The sequence below is a fragment of the Phocoena sinus genome, chromosome X, assembly GCF_008692025.1.
Source record: "Phocoena sinus isolate mPhoSin1 chromosome X, mPhoSin1.pri, whole genome shotgun sequence".
Lineage (NCBI taxonomy): Eukaryota > Metazoa > Chordata > Mammalia > Artiodactyla > Phocoenidae > Phocoena > Phocoena sinus.
Window position 1 is genome coordinate 22,691,466 of NC_045784.1, and position 21,286 is coordinate 22,712,751.

The following is a 21,286-nucleotide window of genomic DNA, read 5'->3' on the forward strand; positions in this document are numbered from 1 at the left end:
AACCTGGTATATAAAAAAATAAAATAAAATTCAAAAATAAAGTAAAGGGATGGAGAAAACTGTACCATGCTAATATGAGTGGAAAAAAACACCATCTGCTCTAGCTATATTATTTCAGACAAAGCAGTAGTCACAACAAGAAAGTCAGAAATAAAGATGGGCATTACTTAATGATTAAGTGGCCAATTCTCAAAGAAATCATGGCAACCCTTAATGTGTATGCACCAAAAAATTCTGTTAAGATATACAAGGCAAACACTGATGAGACACATCTACTCTTAGAGAAGGAGATGTCAACACATCTCTTTTCATAACTGACAAATCCACTAGGCAGAAAATCAGTAAGGTGCAGTTGAACTGAAATGATCTAAATGACATTCATAGAATACTTGACAAAAGCAGAAAGCACATTATTTTCAAGTCCACATGGAACATACACCAAGATAGATCACATTCTATGCCATAAAACACACATCATCAAATTTAAAAGAATATAAATGATACAAAGTATAATCTCATTCTGCGATGGAAATAAACTAGAAATTGATAACAAAAAAGTAGCAAGAAAATCAAGGGTATTTGGAGATTAAACAATATACTTCTAAATAACACAGGGGCCAAAAAGAAAATGTAATGAGAAATTTTTAAATATGTTTAAGTAAATGGAAACAAAATTACAACTTATCAAAAGTTGTGTAATACAGCAAAACCAGTCCTTAAAGGGACATGTATAGCATTGAATGTCTATACTAGAAAAATCTAAAATCAATAATTTAAGCTTCTACCTTAGCAAACTGGTGAAAGAATAGAAAAAAGGAGAGGAAAAAGAAATAATAAATCAAAGCAGAAATCAATGACACTGAAGAAAGGGGAAAAAAATAGTGATAAGCAACAAACCCAGAAGCTGTTTCTTTGCACATATCCAAAAGAAAAAAAAGAAAAAACAAGATGACAGTCTAACCAGGCTACTCAAGGAAAATAAAAAGAGAGAACACACCAATTAAATCGCTAATAGCAGAAATGAAAGAAGGGCCATCACTACTGATTCCATGGACATTAAAAGGATAATAAGTGAATATTATAAACAACTCTATGCCTACAAATTTGAAAAGTTAAATCGACAAATTGCTTGAAGATACAATTTCCCAAAACTATACAAGGATAGATAATCAGAATAGGTCTGTATCTATTAAAGAAATTTAATCTATAATTAATAAGCTTCCAATAAAGACAGCACCAGGCCCAGATGATTCCACTGATGAATTCTAACAAAAATTTAAGGAAGACATGAAAACAATTCTCTACAATCTCTTCCAGAAAACAGAAGCAGAGGGGACACTTCCTAATTCATTCTATGAGGCCAGCATCACTCTAATGTCAAAACCAGAAAAAGAAATTAAAAGAAAGGAGAATTGACCACCAATATCTCTCATGAACATACATGCAAATTCCCCAACAAAGTATAAGCAAAACAAATCTAACAATGTATAAAAGGAATTATATACCACAACTCAGTGGACTTTATTTCAGGTGTGCAACATTTGAAAATCAGTAATGCTAACTCATCATATCACTAGGCTAAAGAAAATAATCACATGATCATATCAATAGGTGAAGAAAAGAATTTGATAAAATCCAATACCCATTCATTATAAAATTTCCCAGCAAACTAGAAGTAGAGAGGCATTGGCTCAGCTTCATATACTGAATAGAAAATATAAAAATTAAAAAACAGGTAAAACATCCTACTTCATACTGAGAGGATAGATGCTCTCACAATAAGATCAGGAACAAGGCTAAGATAGCCCTTCTCACCATGCCTATTCAACACTGGACTGGAAGTCCTAGCCAATGCAATAAGATAAGAGAAGGAAGCAAAATATATACAGATTTGAAAAGAAAAAATACAACTGTTTTTGCTCACAGATGACCTAATTGTCTACGTAGCAAATATCAAATATTCAACAACAAGAAAACTCCTGGTATTAACAAGCCAAGGTTAATATACAACAGTCAATTGTTTTCCAATAAACAAATGGAATTTGCAATTGAGAAACCTAATGCCATTTACATTAGCACCAAAAAAAGATCGATTATAAATAATTCTTAGAAAAATAAGTATAACATTTATATGAGAAATACAAATGTCACTGAAAAAAATTTAAGAAGATCTAAATAGAGAAACACTCTATGTTCATGGATAGGAGGATGCAAGATTCTTGAGATATCAGTTACTCCCAACTTGATTTATATACTCAAAACAATTCTGCTCAAAACTCCAGCAAGGTATTTTGTAGATAGTAACAAACAATCTAGAGCTTATATAAAAAATGAAAAGATCCATAATAACCAACTCAAATCAATACTGAAGAAGATCAAAGTCAGAGAACTGATATTACTGGATTTCAAAACGGACTTTAAAGCTACAATAATCAAGACCACATACTATTAGCAAAACAAGAGACAAATAGACCAAGGCACAGAATAGAAAACCTAGAAACAGACCCCTCATACAGTCAACTGATCTTTAACAAAGGAGCAACGGCAATTCAATAGAGAAAGGAGTCTTTTAACTCACACTGCTGGGACAACTAGACATCCACATACAACAAAAAAGAATGCGGATACAGACTTTACATGTTGCAAGACAATTAACTCAAAATGGATCACAGACCTAAATGGAAAACTCAAAATTAAAAAAAATCCAGGGACTCCCCTCACGGTCCAGTGGTTAAGACTGCACTTCCGCTGCAGGGGGCATGGGTTTCATCCCTGGTCAGGGAACTAAGATCCTGCCTGCCATGAGGAGTGTGAAAACAAACAAACAAAAAAACAAACAAAACAGAAGGTAATATAGGAGAAAGTCTTGGGTTTGGACGACGAGATTTTAGACACAACACCAAAAGCACAATCCACGAAAGAGAAAAATGATAAGCTGAACTTCATTAAAATTAAAAACTTCTACTCTGTAAAAGGTACTATTAAGAGAATGAAAAGACAAGCCGCAGACTGGGAAAAAAATAATTTTAAGACACATATCTGATAATAAACATGAATCAAAAATATACAATGAACTCTTAAAAAACTCAACAATAAGAGAACAAAAAATTCAATTTAACAGTGGTTAAAAGAGATGAACAGACGCCTCACCAAAAATATACACAGATGGCAAATAGCATACGAAAAGATGATCAACATCACATGTCTTCAGGGACTCTGGGATTAAAACAACGATGAGATACTTATCAATATGGCTAAAACAAAAACAAACACCAGACAATACCAAATGCTGGCAAGGATGGGGACCAATAGGAACTCTCATTCAGTGCTAAAGGGAATGCAAAGTGATAGAGACACACTGGAAACTGTCTGGAAGTTTCTTTTAAGCTAAACATAATCTTATCATATGATCTAGCGATTAAACGCCTAGGTATTTACTCAAAAGAGTTGAAAACTTATGTCCACCCAAAAGCCTTCAAACAAATGTTAATAGTACACTAATTCATAGCTGCCAGAAACTGAAATCAACCAAGATGACCTTCAGCAGATGAATGGGTACACAAACTGTGGTAGTCCACATGATGGAATGCTATTCAGCCATGAAAAGAAATGACATTTCAAACCACAAACAGATATAGAGAAACTTAAATGTATATTGATTAGCAAACGGAGCTAGTTTAAAAAGCCTACTTATTGAGTTATTTGTAGTGAGGTGGATGGACCTAGAGTCTGTCATACAGAGTGAAGTAAGTCAGAAAGAGAAAAACAAATACCATATGCTAACACATACATATGGAATCTAAGAAAAAAAAATGGTCAAGAAGAACCGAGGGGCAAGATGGGAGTAAAGATGCAGACCTACTAGAGAATGGACCCGAGGATATGGGGAGGTGGGGGGGTAAGCTGTGACAAAGTGAGAGAGTGGCATGGACATATATATACTACCAAATGTAAAACAGAGAGCTAGTGGGAAGCAGCCGCATAGTACAGAGAGATGAGCTCCGTGCTTTGTGACCACCTAGAGGGGTGGGATAGGGACGGTGGGAGGGAGGGAGACGCAAGAGGGAAGAGATATGGGGATATATGTATAACGGATTCACTTTGTTATAAAGCAGAAACTAACACACCATTGTAAACAATTATACTCCAATAAAGATGTTAAATATATAAATAAATAAAAAGCCTACATACTGTAGGATTCCATCAACATTATATTCTGGAAAAGGCAAAACTCTAGAGAGAGTAAAAAGTTCAGAGTTGTCAGGGGCTCAAAGTGAGGTTTTGAGGGATGGACAGGTGGAGCACGGGAGATTTTTAGGGCAGTGAAACTCTTCTGCATGATGCTCTCTTGGTGAGTAGATGACGTCATGCCTTTGTCAACCACTATAGAAGTGTAAAGCACAAAAAGTGAAATGTGTTATAAACAGTGGACAATAGTCAATAATAATGTATCACTATGAGTTGATCAATTATAACAAAAGAACTTCCATCCATTAATACAACACAAAATGTTAATAATAGGAGAATCTAACTGGAAGAAGTGAGTGGCTGTATGGGAACTCTTTGCACTATCTGCTTAATTTTCTGTAGTCTGAATCTGTTCTTTAAAAGTCTATTGATTTAAAAACTAGAAAAAAATCTAGACAAGAACACATAGCCAGTAAAGAGCTATATACAACACTACCAAATAAATAAGAGTCATGAGTAACGAAAAGCAAAAGATAGCAATGCTAATAATTTGATCCTCTAATTAAAACTCTAAGGAAATAGGCACAGAAAATAGTCAAACATATAAGGAACTTCAGAAACCTGGTGGAAAAAAGATCACTACAGCGAAATCAAGAGACTGGCCGGAAACAGTATCAACAATTCCTTAGATCATGTTGATAGAAAATACATCAGGAGCTTCAAGATGGCAAAAGAGTAAGACACAGAGATCACCTTCGTCCCGCAAATACATCAGAAATACAACTACACGTGGAACAACTCTTACAGAACATTTACTACTGAACGCCGGCAGAAGACCTCAGACCTCCCAAAAGGCAAGAAACTCCCCCACGTACCTGGGTAGGGCAAAAGAAGAAAGAAAAACAGAGACCAAAGAATAGGGATGGCAACTGCACCAGTGGGAGGGAGCTGTGAAGGAGGAAAGGTTTCCACACACTAGGAAGCCCCTTCGCGGGCGGAGACTGTGGGTGGCGGAGGGGGAAGCTTCGGAGCCGTGGAGGAGAGCGCAGCAACAGGGGTGCGGAGGGCAAAGCAGAGAGATTCCCGCACAGAGGATCGGTGCCGACCGGCACTCACCAGCCCGGGAGGCTTGCCTGCTCGCACGCCAGGGCAGGTGGCGGTTGGGAGCTGAGGCTTGGCCTTCAGGGCTTTGGAGGTCGGATCCCAGGGAGAGGACTGGGGTTGGCTGGGTAAACACAGCCTGAAGGGGGAATAGTGCGCCACACCTAGCCGGGACGGAGTCCGGGAAAAAGTCTGGAGCTGCCGAAGACACAAGAGACTTTTTCTCCTCTTTGTTTCCTGGTGCATGAAAAGAGGGGATTCAGAGCACCGCTTAAAGGAGCTCCAAAGAGGGGGGCGAGGTGCGGCTATCAGGGCGAACCCCAGAGACGGGCATGAGATGCTAAGGCCACTGTTGCCGCCACTAGGAAGCCTGTGTGCAAGCACAAGTCACTCTCAACACCTCACCCCTCCCGGGAGCCTGTGCAGCCTGCCACTGCCAGGGTCCTGTGATATAGGGACAATTTACCCGGGGGAACGCACGGCGCGCCTCAGGCTGGTGCAACGTCACGCTGGCCTCCGCAGCCGCAGGCTCGCCCCGCAATCCGTACCCCTCACTCCCATCGGCCTGAGTGAGCCAGAGCCCCCGAATCAGCTGCTCCTTTCACCCCGTCCTCTCTGAGCGAAGAACAGATGCCCTCAGGCGACCTACATGCAGAGGCGGGTCCAAATCCAAAGCTGAACCCCAGGAGGTGTGCGAACAAAGAAGAGAACAGGAAAAATCTCCCAGGAGCCTCATGAGCAGGAGATTAAATCTCCACAATCAACTTGATGTACCCTGCATCTGTGGAATACCTGAAAAGACAACGAATCATCCCAAATTGAGGAGGTGGACATTGGGAGCAACGATATATAAATATATGTTTTCCCTTTCTTTTTTTTTTGTAAGTGTGTATGCTTCTGTGTATGATTTTGTTTGTAGAGCTTTGCTTTTACCGTTTGTCCTAGGGTTCTGTCTCTTTGCCTTTTTTTTTATTACTTAAAACATTTTTTTCTTAATCATTATTTTTTATTTTAATAACTTTATCTTAATTTACTTTATTTTATCTTCTTCTTTCTTTCTTTCTTTCTTTTTTTTTTTCTCCCTTTTATTCTGAGCCGTGTGGAGGACAGGCTCGTGGTGCTCCAGCCAGGCATCAGGGCTGTGCCACTGAAGTGAGAGAGCCAAGTTCAGGACACTGGTCCACAAGAGACCTCCCAGCTCCACGTTATATCAAACGGCAAAAATCTCCCAGAGATCTCCGTCTCAACGCCAAGACCCAGCTCCACTCAATGACCAGCAAGCTACAGTGCTGGACACCCCAGGCAAAACAACTAGCAAGACAGGAACACAACCCCATCCATTAGCACAAAGGCTGCCAAAAATTATAATAAGGCCACAGACACCCCAAAACACACCACCAGACGTGGACCTGCCCACCAGAAAGACAAGCCTCATCCACCAGAACACAGGCACTAGTCCTCTCCTCCAGGAAGCCTACACAACCCACCGAATCAACCTCAGCCACTGCGGACAGACACCAAAAACAACGGGAACTACGAACCTGCAGCCTGCGAAAAGGAGACCCCAAACACAGTAAATTAAGCAAAATGAGAAGACAGAGAAACACACAGCAGATGAAGGAGCATGATAAAAACCCATCAGACCTAACAAATGAGGAGGAAATAGGAAGTCTACCTGAAAAAGAATTCAGAATAATGATAGTAAAGATGATCCAAAATCTTGGCAACAGAATGTAGAAATTACAAGAAACAATTAACAAGAACTTGGAAGAACTAAAGAGCAAACAAACAGTGATGAACAACACAATAAATGAAATTAAAAATTCTCTAGAAGGGATCAATAGCAGAATAACCGAGGCAGAAGAACGGATAAGTGACCTGGAAGATAAAATAGTAGAAATAACTACTGCAGAGCCGAATAAAGAAAAAAGAATGAAAAGAATTGAGGACAGTCTCAGAGACCTCTGGGACAATATTAAACACACCAACATTCGAATAATAGGGGTCCCAGAAGAAGAAGAGGAAAAGCAAGGGACTGAGAAAATATTTCAAGAGTTTATAATTGAAAACTTCCCTAATATGGGAAAGGAAATAGTTAATCAAGTCCAGGAAGCACAGAGAGCCCCATACAGGATAAATCCAAGGAGAAACAGGCCAAGACACATACTAATCAAACTATCAAAAATTAAATACAAAGAACAAATATTAAAAGCAGCAAGGGAAAAACAACAAATAACACATAAGGGAATCCCCAGAAGGTTAAGAGCTGATCTTTCAGCAAAAACCCTGCAAGCCAGAATGGAGTGGCAGGACATATTTAAAGTGATGAAGGGGAAAAACCTACAACCAAGATACTCTACCCAGCAAGGGTCTCATTCAGATTTGACGGAGAAATTAAAACCTTTACACACAAGCAAAAGCTAAGAGAATTCAGCACCACCAAACCAGCTTTACAACAAATGCTAAAGGTACTACCCTAGGCAGGAAACACAAGAGAAGGAAAAGGCCTGCAATAATAAACCCAAAACAATTAAGAAAATGGTAATAGGAACATACATATTGATAATAACCTTAAATGTAAATGGACTAAATGCTCCAACCAGAAGACACAGAGCAGCTGAATGGATACAGAAACAAAACCCATATATATGCTGTCTACAAGAGACCCACTTCAGACCGAGGGACACATACAAACTGAAAGTTAGGGGATGGAAAAAGATATTCCATGCAAATGCAAATCAAAAGAAAACTGGAGTAGCAATTCTCATATCCAACACAATGGACTTTAAAACAAAGACTATTAGAAGAGACAAAGAAGGACACTACATAATGATCAAGGGATCAATCCAAGAAGGAGCTATAACAACTGTAAATATTTATGCACTCCAACATAGGAGCACCTCAATACATAAGGCAAATACTAACAGCCATAAAAGGGGAAAGTGACAGTAACACAATCATAGTAGGGGATGTTAACACCCCACTTTCACCAATGGACAGATCATCCAAAATGAAAATAAATAAGGAAACACAAGCTTTAAATGACACATTAAATAAGATGGACTTAATTGATATTTATAGGACATCCCATCCAAAAACAACAGAATACACATTCTTCTCAACTGCTCGTGGAACATTCTCCAGGATACATCATATCTTGGGTCACAAATCAAGCATTGGTAAATTTAAGAAAATTGAACTCGTATCAAGTATATTTTCCCGACCAGAACGCTATGAGACTAGATATCAATTACAGGAAAAAATCTGTAAGAAATACAAACACATGGAGGCTAAACAACATACTACTTAATAACCAAGACATCACTGAAGAAATCAAAGAGGAAATCAAAAAATACCTACACACAAATGACAATGAAACACGATGACCCAAAACCCATGGGATGCAGCAAAAGCAGTTCTAAGAGGGAAGTTTGCAGCAATGCAATTCTACCTCAAGAAACGAGAGAAATCTCAAATAAACAACCTAACCTTACACCTAAAGCAATTAGAGAAAGAAAACAAAAAAAGCCCAAAGTTAGCAGAAGTTAGCAGAAGGAAAGAAATATTAAAGATCATATCAAAAATAAATGAATAAGAAATGATAGCAAAGATCAATAAAATTAAAAGCAGGTTCTTCGAAAAGATAAACAAAATTGATAAACCATTAGCCAGACTTATCAAGAAAAAAAGCGAGAAAACTCAAATCAATAGAATTAGAAATGAAAAAGGGGAAGTAACAACTGACACTGCAGAAATACCAAGGATCATGAGAGATTACTACAAGCAACTCTATGCCAATAAAATGGACAACCTGGAAGAAATGGACAAATTCTTAGAAATGCGCAACCTTGCGAGACAGAACCAGGAAGAAATAGAAAATATGAACAGACCAATCACAAGCACCAAAATTGAAACTTTGATTTAAAATCTTCCAACAAACAAAAGCCCAGGACCAGATGGCTTCACAGGCGAATTCTATCAAACATTTAGAGAAGAGCTAACACCTATCCTTCTCAAACTCTTCCAAAATATGACAGAGGGAGGAACACTCCCAAACTCATTCTACAAGGCCACCATCACTCTGATACCAAAACATGACAAAGATGTCACAAAGAAAGAAAACGGCAGACCAATACCACTGATGAACATAGACGCAAAACTCCTCAACAAAATACTAGCAAACAGAGTCCAGCAGCACATTACAAGGATCATACACCACGATCCAGTGGGGTTTATCCCAGGAATGCAAGGATTCTTCAATAGATGGAAATCAATCAACATGATACACCATATTAACAAATGGAAGGAGAAAACCCAGATGATCATTTCAATAGATGCAGAGAAAGCTTTTGACAAAATTCAACACCCATTTATGATAAAAACACTCCAGAAAGTAGAAATAGATGGAAATTTCCTCAACATAATATAGGCCATATATGACATACCCAACACCATACTCAATGGTAAAAAACTGAAATCATTTCCACTAAGATCAGGAACAGGACAAGGTTGTCCACTCGCACCACTCTTATTCAACACAGTTTTGGAAGTTGTAGCCACAGCAGCATTCAGAGAAGAAAAAGAAATAAAAGCAATCCAAATTGGAAAAGAAGAAGTAAAGATGTCACTGTTTGCAGATGACATGATACTTTACATAATCTTACAGATGCTACCAGAAAACTACTAGAGCTAATCAATGAATCTGGTAAAGTAGCAGGATACAAAATTAATGCACAGAAATCTCTTGCATTGCTATACACTAATGATGACAAATCTGAAAGTGAAGTTAAGAAAACACCCCCATTCACCACTGCAACAAAAAGAATAAAATATCTAGGAATAAACCTACCTAAGGAGACAAAAGACCTGTATGCAGAAAATTATAAGACACTGATGAAAGAAATTAAAGATGATACAACTAGATGGAGAGATATACCATGTTCTTCGATCGGAAGAATCAACATTGTGAAAATGACTCTACTACCCAAAGCAATCTACAGATTCAATGCAATCCCTATCAAACTACCACTGGCATTTTTCACAGAACTAGAACAAAAAATTTCACAATTTGAATGGAAACACAAAAGACCCCGAATAGCCAAAGCAATCTTGAGAAAGAAAAACGGAGCTGGAGGAATCAGGCTCCCTGACTTTGGACTATACAACAAAGCTACAGTGATCAAGACAGTATGGTACTGGCACAGAAACACAAATATAGATCAATGAAACAGGAAAGTCCAGAGATAAACCCACGCACGTACGGTCACCTTATCTTTCATAAAGGAGGAAAGAATATACAGTGGAGAAAAGACAGCCTCTTCAATAAGTGGTGCTGGGAAAACTGGACAGCTACATGTAAAAGAATGAAATTAGAACACTCCCTAACACCATACACAAAAATAAACTCAAAATGGATTGAAGACCTAAATGTAAGGCCAGGCACCATCAACCTCTTAGAGGAAAACATAGGCAGAACACTCTGTGACATAAATGAAAGCAAGATCCTTTTTCACCCACCTCCTAGAGAAATGGAAATAAAAATAAAAATAAACAAATGGGACCCAATGAACCTTAAAAGCTTTTGCATAGCAAAGGAAACCATAAACAAGACGAAAAGACTACCCTCAGAATGAGAGAAAATATTTGCAAATGAAGCAACTGACAAAGGATTAATGTCCAAAACATACAAGCAATTCATGCAGCTCAATATGAAAAAGATAAACAACCCAATCCAAACATGGGCAGAAGACCTAAACAGACATTTCTCCAAAGAAGACATACAGATTGCCAACAAACACTTGAAAGAATGCTCAACATCATTAATCATTAGAGAAATGCAAATCAAAACTACAATGAGATGTCATCTCACACTGGTCAGAATGGCCATCATCAAAAAATCTACAAACAGTAAATGCTGGAGAGGGTGTGGAGAAAAGAGAACCGTCTTGCACTGTTGGTGGGAATGTAAATTGATACAGCCACTATGGAGAACAGTATGGAGATTCCTTAAAAAACTAAAAATAGAACTACCATATGACCCAGCAATCCCACTACTGGGCATATACCCTGAGAAAACCACAATTCAAAAAGAGGCATGTACCAAAATGTTCATTGCAGCTCTATTTACAATAGCCAGGACATGGAAGCAACCTAAGTGTCCATCAACAGATGAATGGATAAAGAGGATGTGGCACATATATACAATGGAATATTACTCAGCCGTAAAAAGAAACAAAATTGAGGTATTTGTAGCAAGGTGGATAGACCTAGAGACTGTCATACAGAGTGAAGTAAGTCAGAAAGAGAGAAACAAATACCGTATGCTAACACATATAGATGGAATCTAAAAAAAATAATAAATGGTCATGAAGAACCTAGGGGCAATACGGGAATAAAAATGCAGACCTACTAGAGAATGGACATGAGGATACGGGGTGGGGCAAGGGTAAGCTGGGACAAAGTGAGAGAGTGGCATGGACATATATACACTACCAAATGTAAAACAGATAGCTAGTGGGAAGCAGCCACATAGCACAGGGAGATCAGCTCGGTGATTTGTGACCACCTAGAGTGGTGGGATAGGGAGGGTGGGCGGGAGGCAGATGCAAGGGGAAAGAGATATGGGGATATATGTATATGTATAACTGATTCACTTTGTTATAAAGCAGAAACTAACACACCATTGTAAAGCAATTATACTCCAATAAAGATGTTTAAGAAAAAATCAAAAAAAAAAGAAAATACACCACAGACAAAAGCAATAGCATAAAAACATACCTAGAAAGAAACCATACAAATGTGTATATAATCTACATGGAGGCAACAATAAGAATTTCCTGACTGACTTAGGAAAAAGAAGTCTCAACCAGAATAGTATATTATGTGTATTCGTCAGGCACAGATATTGTAAGAATGTCGATTTTCCTTAATTTATTTACAGATTTAGTACCTTATCCATAGCAGCTGATGACAATCAAACACGGGCTACTGTTTCCTGTACCCAAAATCAACCACGGAAAAATTATAGAAGGAATAAAGAAAAAACATTAACAAGAAAATTTAAAAAAACTAAATAATCCCTGAGGGACAATAAGTCTCCACTGAACCAGAACCTGAATGTGGGCAGGTAGGGGGATGCCCTGAATTCGAGACAGGTCTATAGCCTGCAAGAGAGGCAGATGACAGGATTGATTAGAGAAGAGCCTATAACGTTGAGCCCTTGATTCTTCCACTGTGCTCTGGGACCATGAATCTCTACTGCTTCACTGAAGGAATCTGAGGCAGCATTTCAGAGCCCGCATGCCAGGAGCATGGCACACCAAAGATTGGGCTGGATGTGGCAGTATGGTCCACAGGCTGTGAAATAACCATCTGAAACTTTCTTAGTGCATGACAACTGGCCTTTTTAAGTGATCATCTTAATAGACTATCACACACGGACTAAAAGAGAAAAGCAAGTAACACAGTAGTTGTACAGAAGGACAGAAATTCATTTCTGAACTTTTGGGCAATGCCCCTGATGTCAACAAAGAGAGACCACAGTGGGAACGGTCAGGCTAAGGCGCCCCTTCACTAACTCCTCTGGGATTCTGTGGGGTGTGGTTGGGGACAGGGATGGATTCATACCAGAGAAGGATGGAATCGCAGGCTCTGCCAGCAGTCAATGTGAGGACCTTGAGTGAGACCTGACGGGCTCCAAACCACAGAAGAGAGTCTCGCCTCCTTTCCCCTCAGCTCATCTTACCTGCAGCAGCCATCTCTGGGAGGCTCCAGGCAGAAGTGTCCACATGAGATGTGCCCGGACTTCACACCAGCCGTCTCAGGGAGTTGATGTCTTTGATGTGAGGCCTTGGCCTCAGGTCAGCAGACGGGAGGTAGCCCAGCACCTACAGGGATTCAAGAGAAGACACTGAGAGAGGATTGAGAGCAGCATCCACCACAGAAGAGGGGGCCCCAGAGAGCCCTCACTGTCAGTCTCGGTGGACCCAGGCATGGCTGTGAGGCTCAGGGCCCTGGATACTTCCGGCTGAGGGCGCCGACAGAAATGAGAGCCAAGGTGTGACGCCTGCTGACTCAGCTCAGCAGAGGGAAATGTTCCAGGACCCGCCAAGAGTCAATGGAAGGCCCTTGTACCACGCCTGCGGGAAGCTCCCCCAGAAACACCCCGCACCCCCCCATCCCGGCCCCGCCCTGGCCCCGCCCCTGCTGTCCTCCCGGACCCCAGATGCGCATGACCGGATGTGACGTCCTCCTAACCTCGCTGTGGGGGTGCACCATCTTAGAGAGCTGCTGTCCAGCGAGGGCAAGCCGCGGGAGGAGTGCCACGTCTCGTCAGGTGTCAAGGTGTGAGGTGACCCCAGTTAGAAGTGCGGGGACACGCCCCCGACACCCCCAATCCCCATTCCCTCCGAAAAGAGGCGGCCACACAGGCCCCGCCCACCCCGCCCCTGCTCTCGGCCCAAGAGGCTCGGGCCTGGCTGTTAGGCCCAAAGTCCATCCGCTTCCCCCGCGGGGTCTCGGGCAAGGAAGGCCTCGCTCTGAGGCTGGTGGACCCTGGCTCAGCTCAGTAGAGGGAGCGCCCCAGGCCCTGTGGAGTGAAGGACGGGACCCTCGCGGGGACCGAGGGGCTCCACACCCCATTATGGTGGCCACGCGGACCCCGCCCTTGACGTCGGCCTGGGAGCCTCCGGGCAGGTCTAAAGACTGAGGGGCTCCCTCAGTGCGAACGCGGGCGGACGGACAGACGCGGGAGACCCAGGGAGGAGGGGGCCTTGTCCTGAGGGGCTGGCCGCAGGTCAGCAGAGAGAGGATTTCCAGGGCACGGGAGGAGTCAGGGCGAGGACCGTCCTCCCCGTCGCAAGGGCACCTCAGAACCCCTCCCCTGTTGTCAGCCGCTTCCTTCTGGCCACACACGAAGGGAGGGCTGCTGTCTGAGAGGGGAGGTGCAGGCCAGCAGAAGGCGCGTCCCTAAGCACTCCCAAGAGTCAGCCCAAGCCCCCGAGTGAGGGCCAGTGGGGCCACCAGCCACAGGGCCTCGACCTGTCTGCCGCACGCTGCAGGCTTGGTAAAACTCTGCCACATGCGGCCGCGTGGTCACCCTCACTGCCTCCGAATGAGACTCAAGGAGGTGCCGGCACTGGTGCGAGCAGATGGCCCTCGGGGCAAGAGGAGCTCCAGGCTGCACCGGCCGTCCAGGGAGGACCCCGAGTGAGGATTAAGGGAGTCACCCACCCCGAAGAGAAGGGACAAGAGAGAATATGGCCCGTTCCCTCCTGTTAACCCTTGGACTGCCAAGAAAGGACTGTCAGGCTGAGACTGCCCGTAAATTCCTCTGCCAGGTCCGAGGGAGGTTAGAGCTTTGTTCTGAAGGGGCAGCCACCAGGCAGCAGGAGGGAGGGTCCTAGGACCCTTCGGTGGTGGGCTGAACGCTCCCTCCTTTCCTCCTCCTGGGTGTCATGGAAGATGGTGGTGTCAACTTCAGAGCAGCAGAGGGTGGGGGGGGGGATTCTTGGCAACAACTGTCATCCTGACTCTGAATGGGAACCGTGGAGACCTACCTCCCCTGCCAGCCCCCACTGTCACCCCAGTACCGCTCAGGCAGGGCTGGTTGGCTGTGCCCCACGGCTCACTCTACCGTCCTCCACAGGGGTCTCAGGAGACAGGCTGAGCAGGAGAACAGGAGCCCTGTGGGTCCTCGAGCAGTGCCCTCAAGGACCCTGCAGAGGCGGCCTTGGTTAAAGCCAGGGAGGAATCTCCCCGCTGAAGGTGCTCACAGCATCTCCTTGTCCCTCCCCCAGGTGCCCTCGTTGCCTGCCTTCCTGCGCACACTCCCGCCTGCTGGCCCTGACCTGTGTCATCATGCCTCGGGGCTGGAAGAGCAAGCGCCGTGCCCGCGAGAAACGCCACCAGGCCCAGGGGGAGACTCAGAGTCTCAAGGGTGCCGAGGCCACTGAGGAGGCGGCGGCGGCGGCGGTGGCGGCGGCAGAAGAGATAGAAGAGTCACCCTCCTCCCCCGCTTCTGTTTCTCGGGGTACTCCCCCGAGCTCCCCTGCTGCTGGCACTCGCCAGGAGCCTCAGGGAGCCCCAGCCACTACCTCTCGTGATGAAGGGGTTTCATGCCCAGGATCTGAAGAGGGTGCCCAGAGCCAAGATGAGAAAAGTGCAGGTACCTCCCAGGCAGCACCTTCCACCCGCAGGAGTTGCAGAGATCCTCTGAGCAGGAAGTCCACAATGTTCGTGGAGTTCCTGCTGGAGAAGTACATAAGGAAGGAGCCCATCCTGCAGGCAGCACTGCTGAAGACTCCCAACAAGAAGTACAAGAAGCACTTCCCTCAGATCCTCAGCAGAGCCTCTGGTATCATGGAGGCGGTCTTTGGCCTCGAGCTGAAGGAAGTCGACCCCAACAGTCACTCCTACGCCCTCGTCAGCAAGATGGCCCTCCCCAGCGAGGGAAGTCCGAGTGATGAGTCGGGGCCGCCCACGTCCGGTCTCCTGATGGCTCTCCTGGGCCTGATCTTCAAGAAGGGCAACCGTGCCACTTAAGAGGAGCTCTGGAAATTCCTCAGTGAGTTGGGTTTGTATGCTGGGAGGAGGCACCTGATCTTCGGGGATCCCGGGAGGCTCATCAGCAAAGATTTCATGCAGCAGAAGTACCTGACGTACCGCCAGGTGCCGGACAGTGATCCTCCACGCTATGAGTTCCTGTGGGGCCCGAGAGCCCACGCTGAAACCAGCAAGATGAAAGTGCTGGAGTTTTGGGCCAAGATCATTGGTACCGTCCCCAGTGCCTTACCAGATCTCTCTGAGGAGGCTCTGAAAGATGAGGAAGAGAGAGCAGCAGTGAGAGCCGCGGCCAGGGCTGCAGCTGTTGCTGAGGGCAGAGCCCCCTCCAGGGCCCAGGCCCGCAGCTCCTCCCACATGTAGGGAGGGAGGCCGCGGGCAGTTTGCTCACTTTGTTTTGGAAGAGAGCAGTCAGGCTCCTAAATAGTGCAGAGTAGTAGGGGTGGAGGGAACAAAACATATATGTTCTTACAGTTTTAAGTAGTATGGTAGTTTACGTGCAGTTAGTTTTAATAAAATATATATCTCTTTCTTTTTTCCAAATGAACAATACCTAGTTAAAGATAGATGATTGGTAGATAAGTAGGTAGAGAGATGCTAGATAGGTAGATTTATGATAGAGATGTTTAGTATCTTTTCAAATGTTACTTCATTGAATGTTTATTTTGCTTTAGAATCAAAGTGTATTAATGTCATGGATGTCATGTTTATTGCTGTTCAGTTTTAAGATTAAGAGTTTGCTATTTGCAAAAAAAACTGAAAAGCCTTCAATATTTTCATTTTGCTACAGAACAAGGTAACATGGCATTGGAATAGGATTTTTCGTGGAAACGAGAAAGAATCCCACGCGAAAATATTGGGGATCTCAAAATGGTGATACAAAAGTAAAGGCTGGTTAATTCTTAGTTTGCCTTCTTTTCTTTCTCTTTGCTTGTAAAATTAAATAATATATACCTAGGTTTGCTTAGGTTATTCAAACTGTTTGAAAATTAAATCACGGTAAATAAGACTTCTTGGTCATTCCTTCTTTTTTCTCTCAAATTAATTGACCATCTTCTCTTTGGAAGCCTCTCCAATACTACTATGGTTGGTAAGAAAATGAAGACCAAGCCACTGCCCATAGAATTTTTAGAGTCTAGCATCAGCTATCATGTAAGGAGGATGGTAAGATACACTCTAAGAAAAAAACAAATGAACAATTTTTTTTTAAAGTGAGGGTGTGGAAGAGAAGGTTCCAAATGAGAGCAAGGAGTGTAAGTTACCTGATAAAGGCAGCGTTGGGTCTTGGGAAACTTCTAGTCCCTCGGCAGGAAGTAATTCACAGTCAGCATGCATGGTGGGCTAGATGAAGCTGTGGGAGTGATGGAAAGGGCCACTCAGATGTTGTTTCTCAGAGTTGAGAGACTAAACCTGGAATGGAAAACATATCTTCACAGTTAACTTTGGGATGTGGAAAAACCAGAGAGAATCCCCACCTAGGGAATGGAAGGGGTCCTATGCACTTGCCCCAGGGCAAGTGAACACTCAAACTAGGCGTTTTAGGCATGAGCTGTCCAGAGAGTTTCTGAGAAATAAAGGTGATACTCAGTGAAATGAGATGCCAAGAAGCCACTGGACTGTCTCTCTTTTTGTGGGATGGGACTGCCAGAGCTCACTTCAGTGAAAGGGCATTTTAATTAGATTATTTTGAGTGTAATTTGGCAAACTCTAAGGGAGGGCTCAAATTTTAGTGGCAATGGTATGAATGAAATTAGGGGTGGTTTGGATGAAAAGGCACCTGGGAGGGAAGTTGTTGGTCCTTGAGACAAATGAACTCCTAGTTGCATCCATCTGGAGAAGATGACCCCGTACCAATATTAAAACAAATGCTCTAATAGGGAAATACTACTTAGTTTTACTCGCTTGGCATTTTGGCTGATGTGGATTTCTATATTGTTTGGAGTTGCATATTCTCTAATGTAGGCTGGAAATAAAATTCTGTGAAGGGAGTTTGTTATTTGCGATCAAAATCATCTTAGTAATAACTGCCATTCATTGAAAGTACCAAACTTTGTCTCAGACTGCCAGGTGGTTTACATACATGCATGCCTGTGGTCCTACACTACAGACTTTTTCAGACTCACTTTGCAGATAAAGAAGTTGGAATATTCTCAAATTCAAGGCTGGTAAGTGACAGCTGGACTGAACCCTGGCTCTGAATCCCTCTAGAGCCCGCGCTATGCCACTCCTCCCAGGCTGAGGCCGACCTTGGGTCACTTCATTTTTCTGATCACTAGTCCAAAATGTATTTCAGGTGTTAAAAAGCAGGACTTCATACCCCAAACATGGTTTTGGAATAAAAAGCTCCAGGAATAAGTAATAAAAATATGAAAATAAAAGTGAGGTACAAATAAATAGATAGCGTTTGGTGACAATATAACTATCTATGAAGGAAATGTCAGTAAACCTCAAAAGATCAGGGGCTCACAAAATCATTTAATTCAGCCCTTTCCCCGTAGAAAGTAAATCTATTAGAATTGAGGTTATATAAGGCTATATCTGGCCAGTGAAGAGAAGAGATCAGCGTGTTTTCTCTGATAGCACAACACCTGTGCTGGAGCCCTTGCTTGGCTGCAGCTTCCCATCTCACATCACTCCTGGGGCTCAACCTATTCCTGCAAGATTTGTTGTAGGGAGATCAATTAAGAGTTTCCAAGGATGTGGCATTTCCCAAGAAGCCTTTTATAGAAGAGATAGGAGTCAAGGTGAAGACTTGATGAATGAGGACTGAGACAAAAACCACATAATAACTGAAGTCACAGAGAGACTGGCCTGTGTCTGCTCTCAGACTTAGAAGGCCAAGGCAGGGCTGCCAGGCTGAGCATCCCCTCACTTATTTTCAGGGTTTAGAGGAACATAAGAGCTTTGGTCTAAATAGGTGACTTTAAGTTGAAAGAAAGAGGAAACTTAGGGCCCTTCAGAAGTCAAGGTGAGGAACCTGAGTGAGGACTGAGGGCACACCCCTACCCTGAACAGAGAGAGCCCCAAGGAGCCTGAATCCTGATGTCAACACTGGAAGGGCACAGGTAGGAGTAGCCTCATGTGGCATTCCCAGACTTTGCCTCTCTGGCACCTCAGGAAGTGAGGATTTTAGTCTGAGGAAAGGGTCCTTAGGTAAACAAAGGAAGGAGTCCCAAGCCCTGCCCGGAGTCAAGGTGAGAATCCCGAGTGAGGACTTAAGGAAACCTCTGCCTTTAGACTGTAAGAGAACCCCACAGAACCATGCCCTTCCTGGTATCCCTGGTATCCCTGGTATCCCTGGGCTTTGTTGACATGATGTGACATATTTCCCCCTATGGTGTCACAAGGGGGTGAGGGACATGGTCTAAGGGGTACGGCCTAGGGCCAGCAGTGGGATGATTTCTAGGTTTTTCAAGAGACCAGGTGAATACCCTGAGGACTAAGGGAACCACATACCCCATAACCATAGAGTTCATTCCTTACTCTCAGCCTCAGAAGACCAAGGACAGGTATGGTCAGATGAGGAGAGGAGAATCTCACTTTCTCCTAGGGGTTTCAGGGTGGTGCTGGCCTTAGTATAAGGGGCAGGCCTAAGGGCAAGGGAGGGTGGAATTCCAGGCCATGACAGAGGTCAAAGCAAGGACTGAGGGATCATTTACCACTAAATAGAAGTGATAAGGAATCCAGCCCTGCTCCTTGTTACAGCCCTTGAGGATCCAGGGCAGGGCTATCAAGCTGAAGCTCCACCAACACTTATTTGTATCAGGTCTATGGGAAGTAAAATCCTTAGTTTGAAGGTGTAGCCACCATTCAATGAAAGGGGTGGGGATATCAGGCCCTATGTGTAGCCAAATTAAGGACCCTTAATGAGGACTAAGGACTCCAGAGGCCAGGACAGAAAACTCCCCACTGAGCAGTCAGTACTGGGGGCACCTGGACAGGGTTGATAAGCTGAGGACCCCCTTCATTTCTTTCTCATAGATCCCAGGGAGGTTTGTGATGTCAACCTCAGAACAGCAGAGGGAATGGGTCCCATGACCTGCCACCAGTTGAATGACGGTCTTGAATGTGACATAAGAGACTCCTCAATGTAGAAGACCACCAGCCCCTGCTGTTGCCCCAGCATGCCTGAGGCAGGGGTGGCAGGATGCAGCCTAAAGATCATTCTAATTTCCTTCGACAGGTTTCCCAAGGGACAGGCTGATTAGGAGAACAGGAGCCCTATGGGTTTTTAGAGCAGTGCCCTCAAGGAAAACTACAAATGTAGCCTTCCTTATAACCAAGGTGGTATTTCCCTGCTGAAGCTGCACACTCTCTCAACCTTCCTCATCCAGTGGACCCTTATCCCCTGCTCTTCTACTCACACTCCTAACCATTGTCCCTGAGCACAGTCATCATGCCTCGGGGTCAGAAGAGTAAGCTCCGCACCGGTGAGAAACGCCACCAGGCCCAAGATGACTCCCAGAGTCACAGGAGAGTTCAGGCCACTGCAGTAATAGAAGAACCCCCCTCCTCCTCTTCTCCTGTTTTGGAAGATAATCCCCAGAGTTCATCAGCTGCTGGGTCAAATAGCACTTCTCAGGGGTCTTCAAAAGCCCCATCTACTACCATCACTTCTTCAAGTACTTTTGACACAAGGTCTGATGAAGATGATAACAGTCAAGATGAGGAACATCCATGTTCCTCTGATGTCTCACCTTCTACTGAGAGCACATACAGTGATACTCTAACTAGTCAGATGGATTTGTTGGAGCAGTTCCTTCTGTACAAATATAAATGAAGCAGCCCATTATGAAGGAAGACATGCTGAAGATTGTCAACCAAAAGTACCAAGACCGATTTGCTGAGATTCTCAAGAAAGCCTCTGAACGCATTGAGCTGTCTTTGCGGTTGACTTGAAGGAAGTTGACTCAACCATCCACTCATATGACCTTGTCAGCAAACTGAAACTCCCCAACAATGGGAGGGTGCGTGCTGGTAGGGGGTTACCTAAGACCAGTCTCTTGATGACAGTCTTGGGTGTGATCTTCATGAACGGCAACTGTGCCACTGAGGAAGACATCTGGAAATTCCTGAATATGATGCGAGTATATGCTGGGAGGAAGCACTTCATCTATAGGGAGCCCAGGAAGCTCATCACCAAAGATTTAGTGAGGCTGAAGTACCTGGAGTACCACCAGGTGCTTAACAGTGATCCTCCGCGCTATGAGTTCCTGTGGGGCCCAAAAGCCCATACTGAAACCAGCAAGATGAAAATCTTGGAATTTTTGGCAAAGGTCAGCGATATGGTTCCCAGTGCCTTCTCATCACGACATGAAGAAGCTTTTCAAGATGAGGAAGAGAGAGATTGAGCCAAAATTGCAGCCAGGCCTGGAAATACTGTCACTTCCAGGCATGTTCCATGGCCACGTCCAGCAGCTTCTCCCACCCTTACTGA

The 21,286-nt window shown here is 43.7% G+C and overlaps 1 protein-coding gene across 1 annotated transcript; it reads left to right on the forward strand.

Annotated features, from left to right (window-relative positions):
- Nucleotides 1-15,147: 15,147 nt before the first annotated feature.
- On the forward strand, nucleotides 15,148-21,286 carry LOC116747020 (melanoma-associated antigen B4-like). Its single transcript, XM_032618862.1, is given in 5 exon segments — nucleotides 15,148-16,208; nucleotides 20,236-20,621; nucleotides 20,624-20,725; nucleotides 20,728-21,197; nucleotides 21,200-21,286. Coding segments are annotated over 5 exon segments (2,106 nt in total).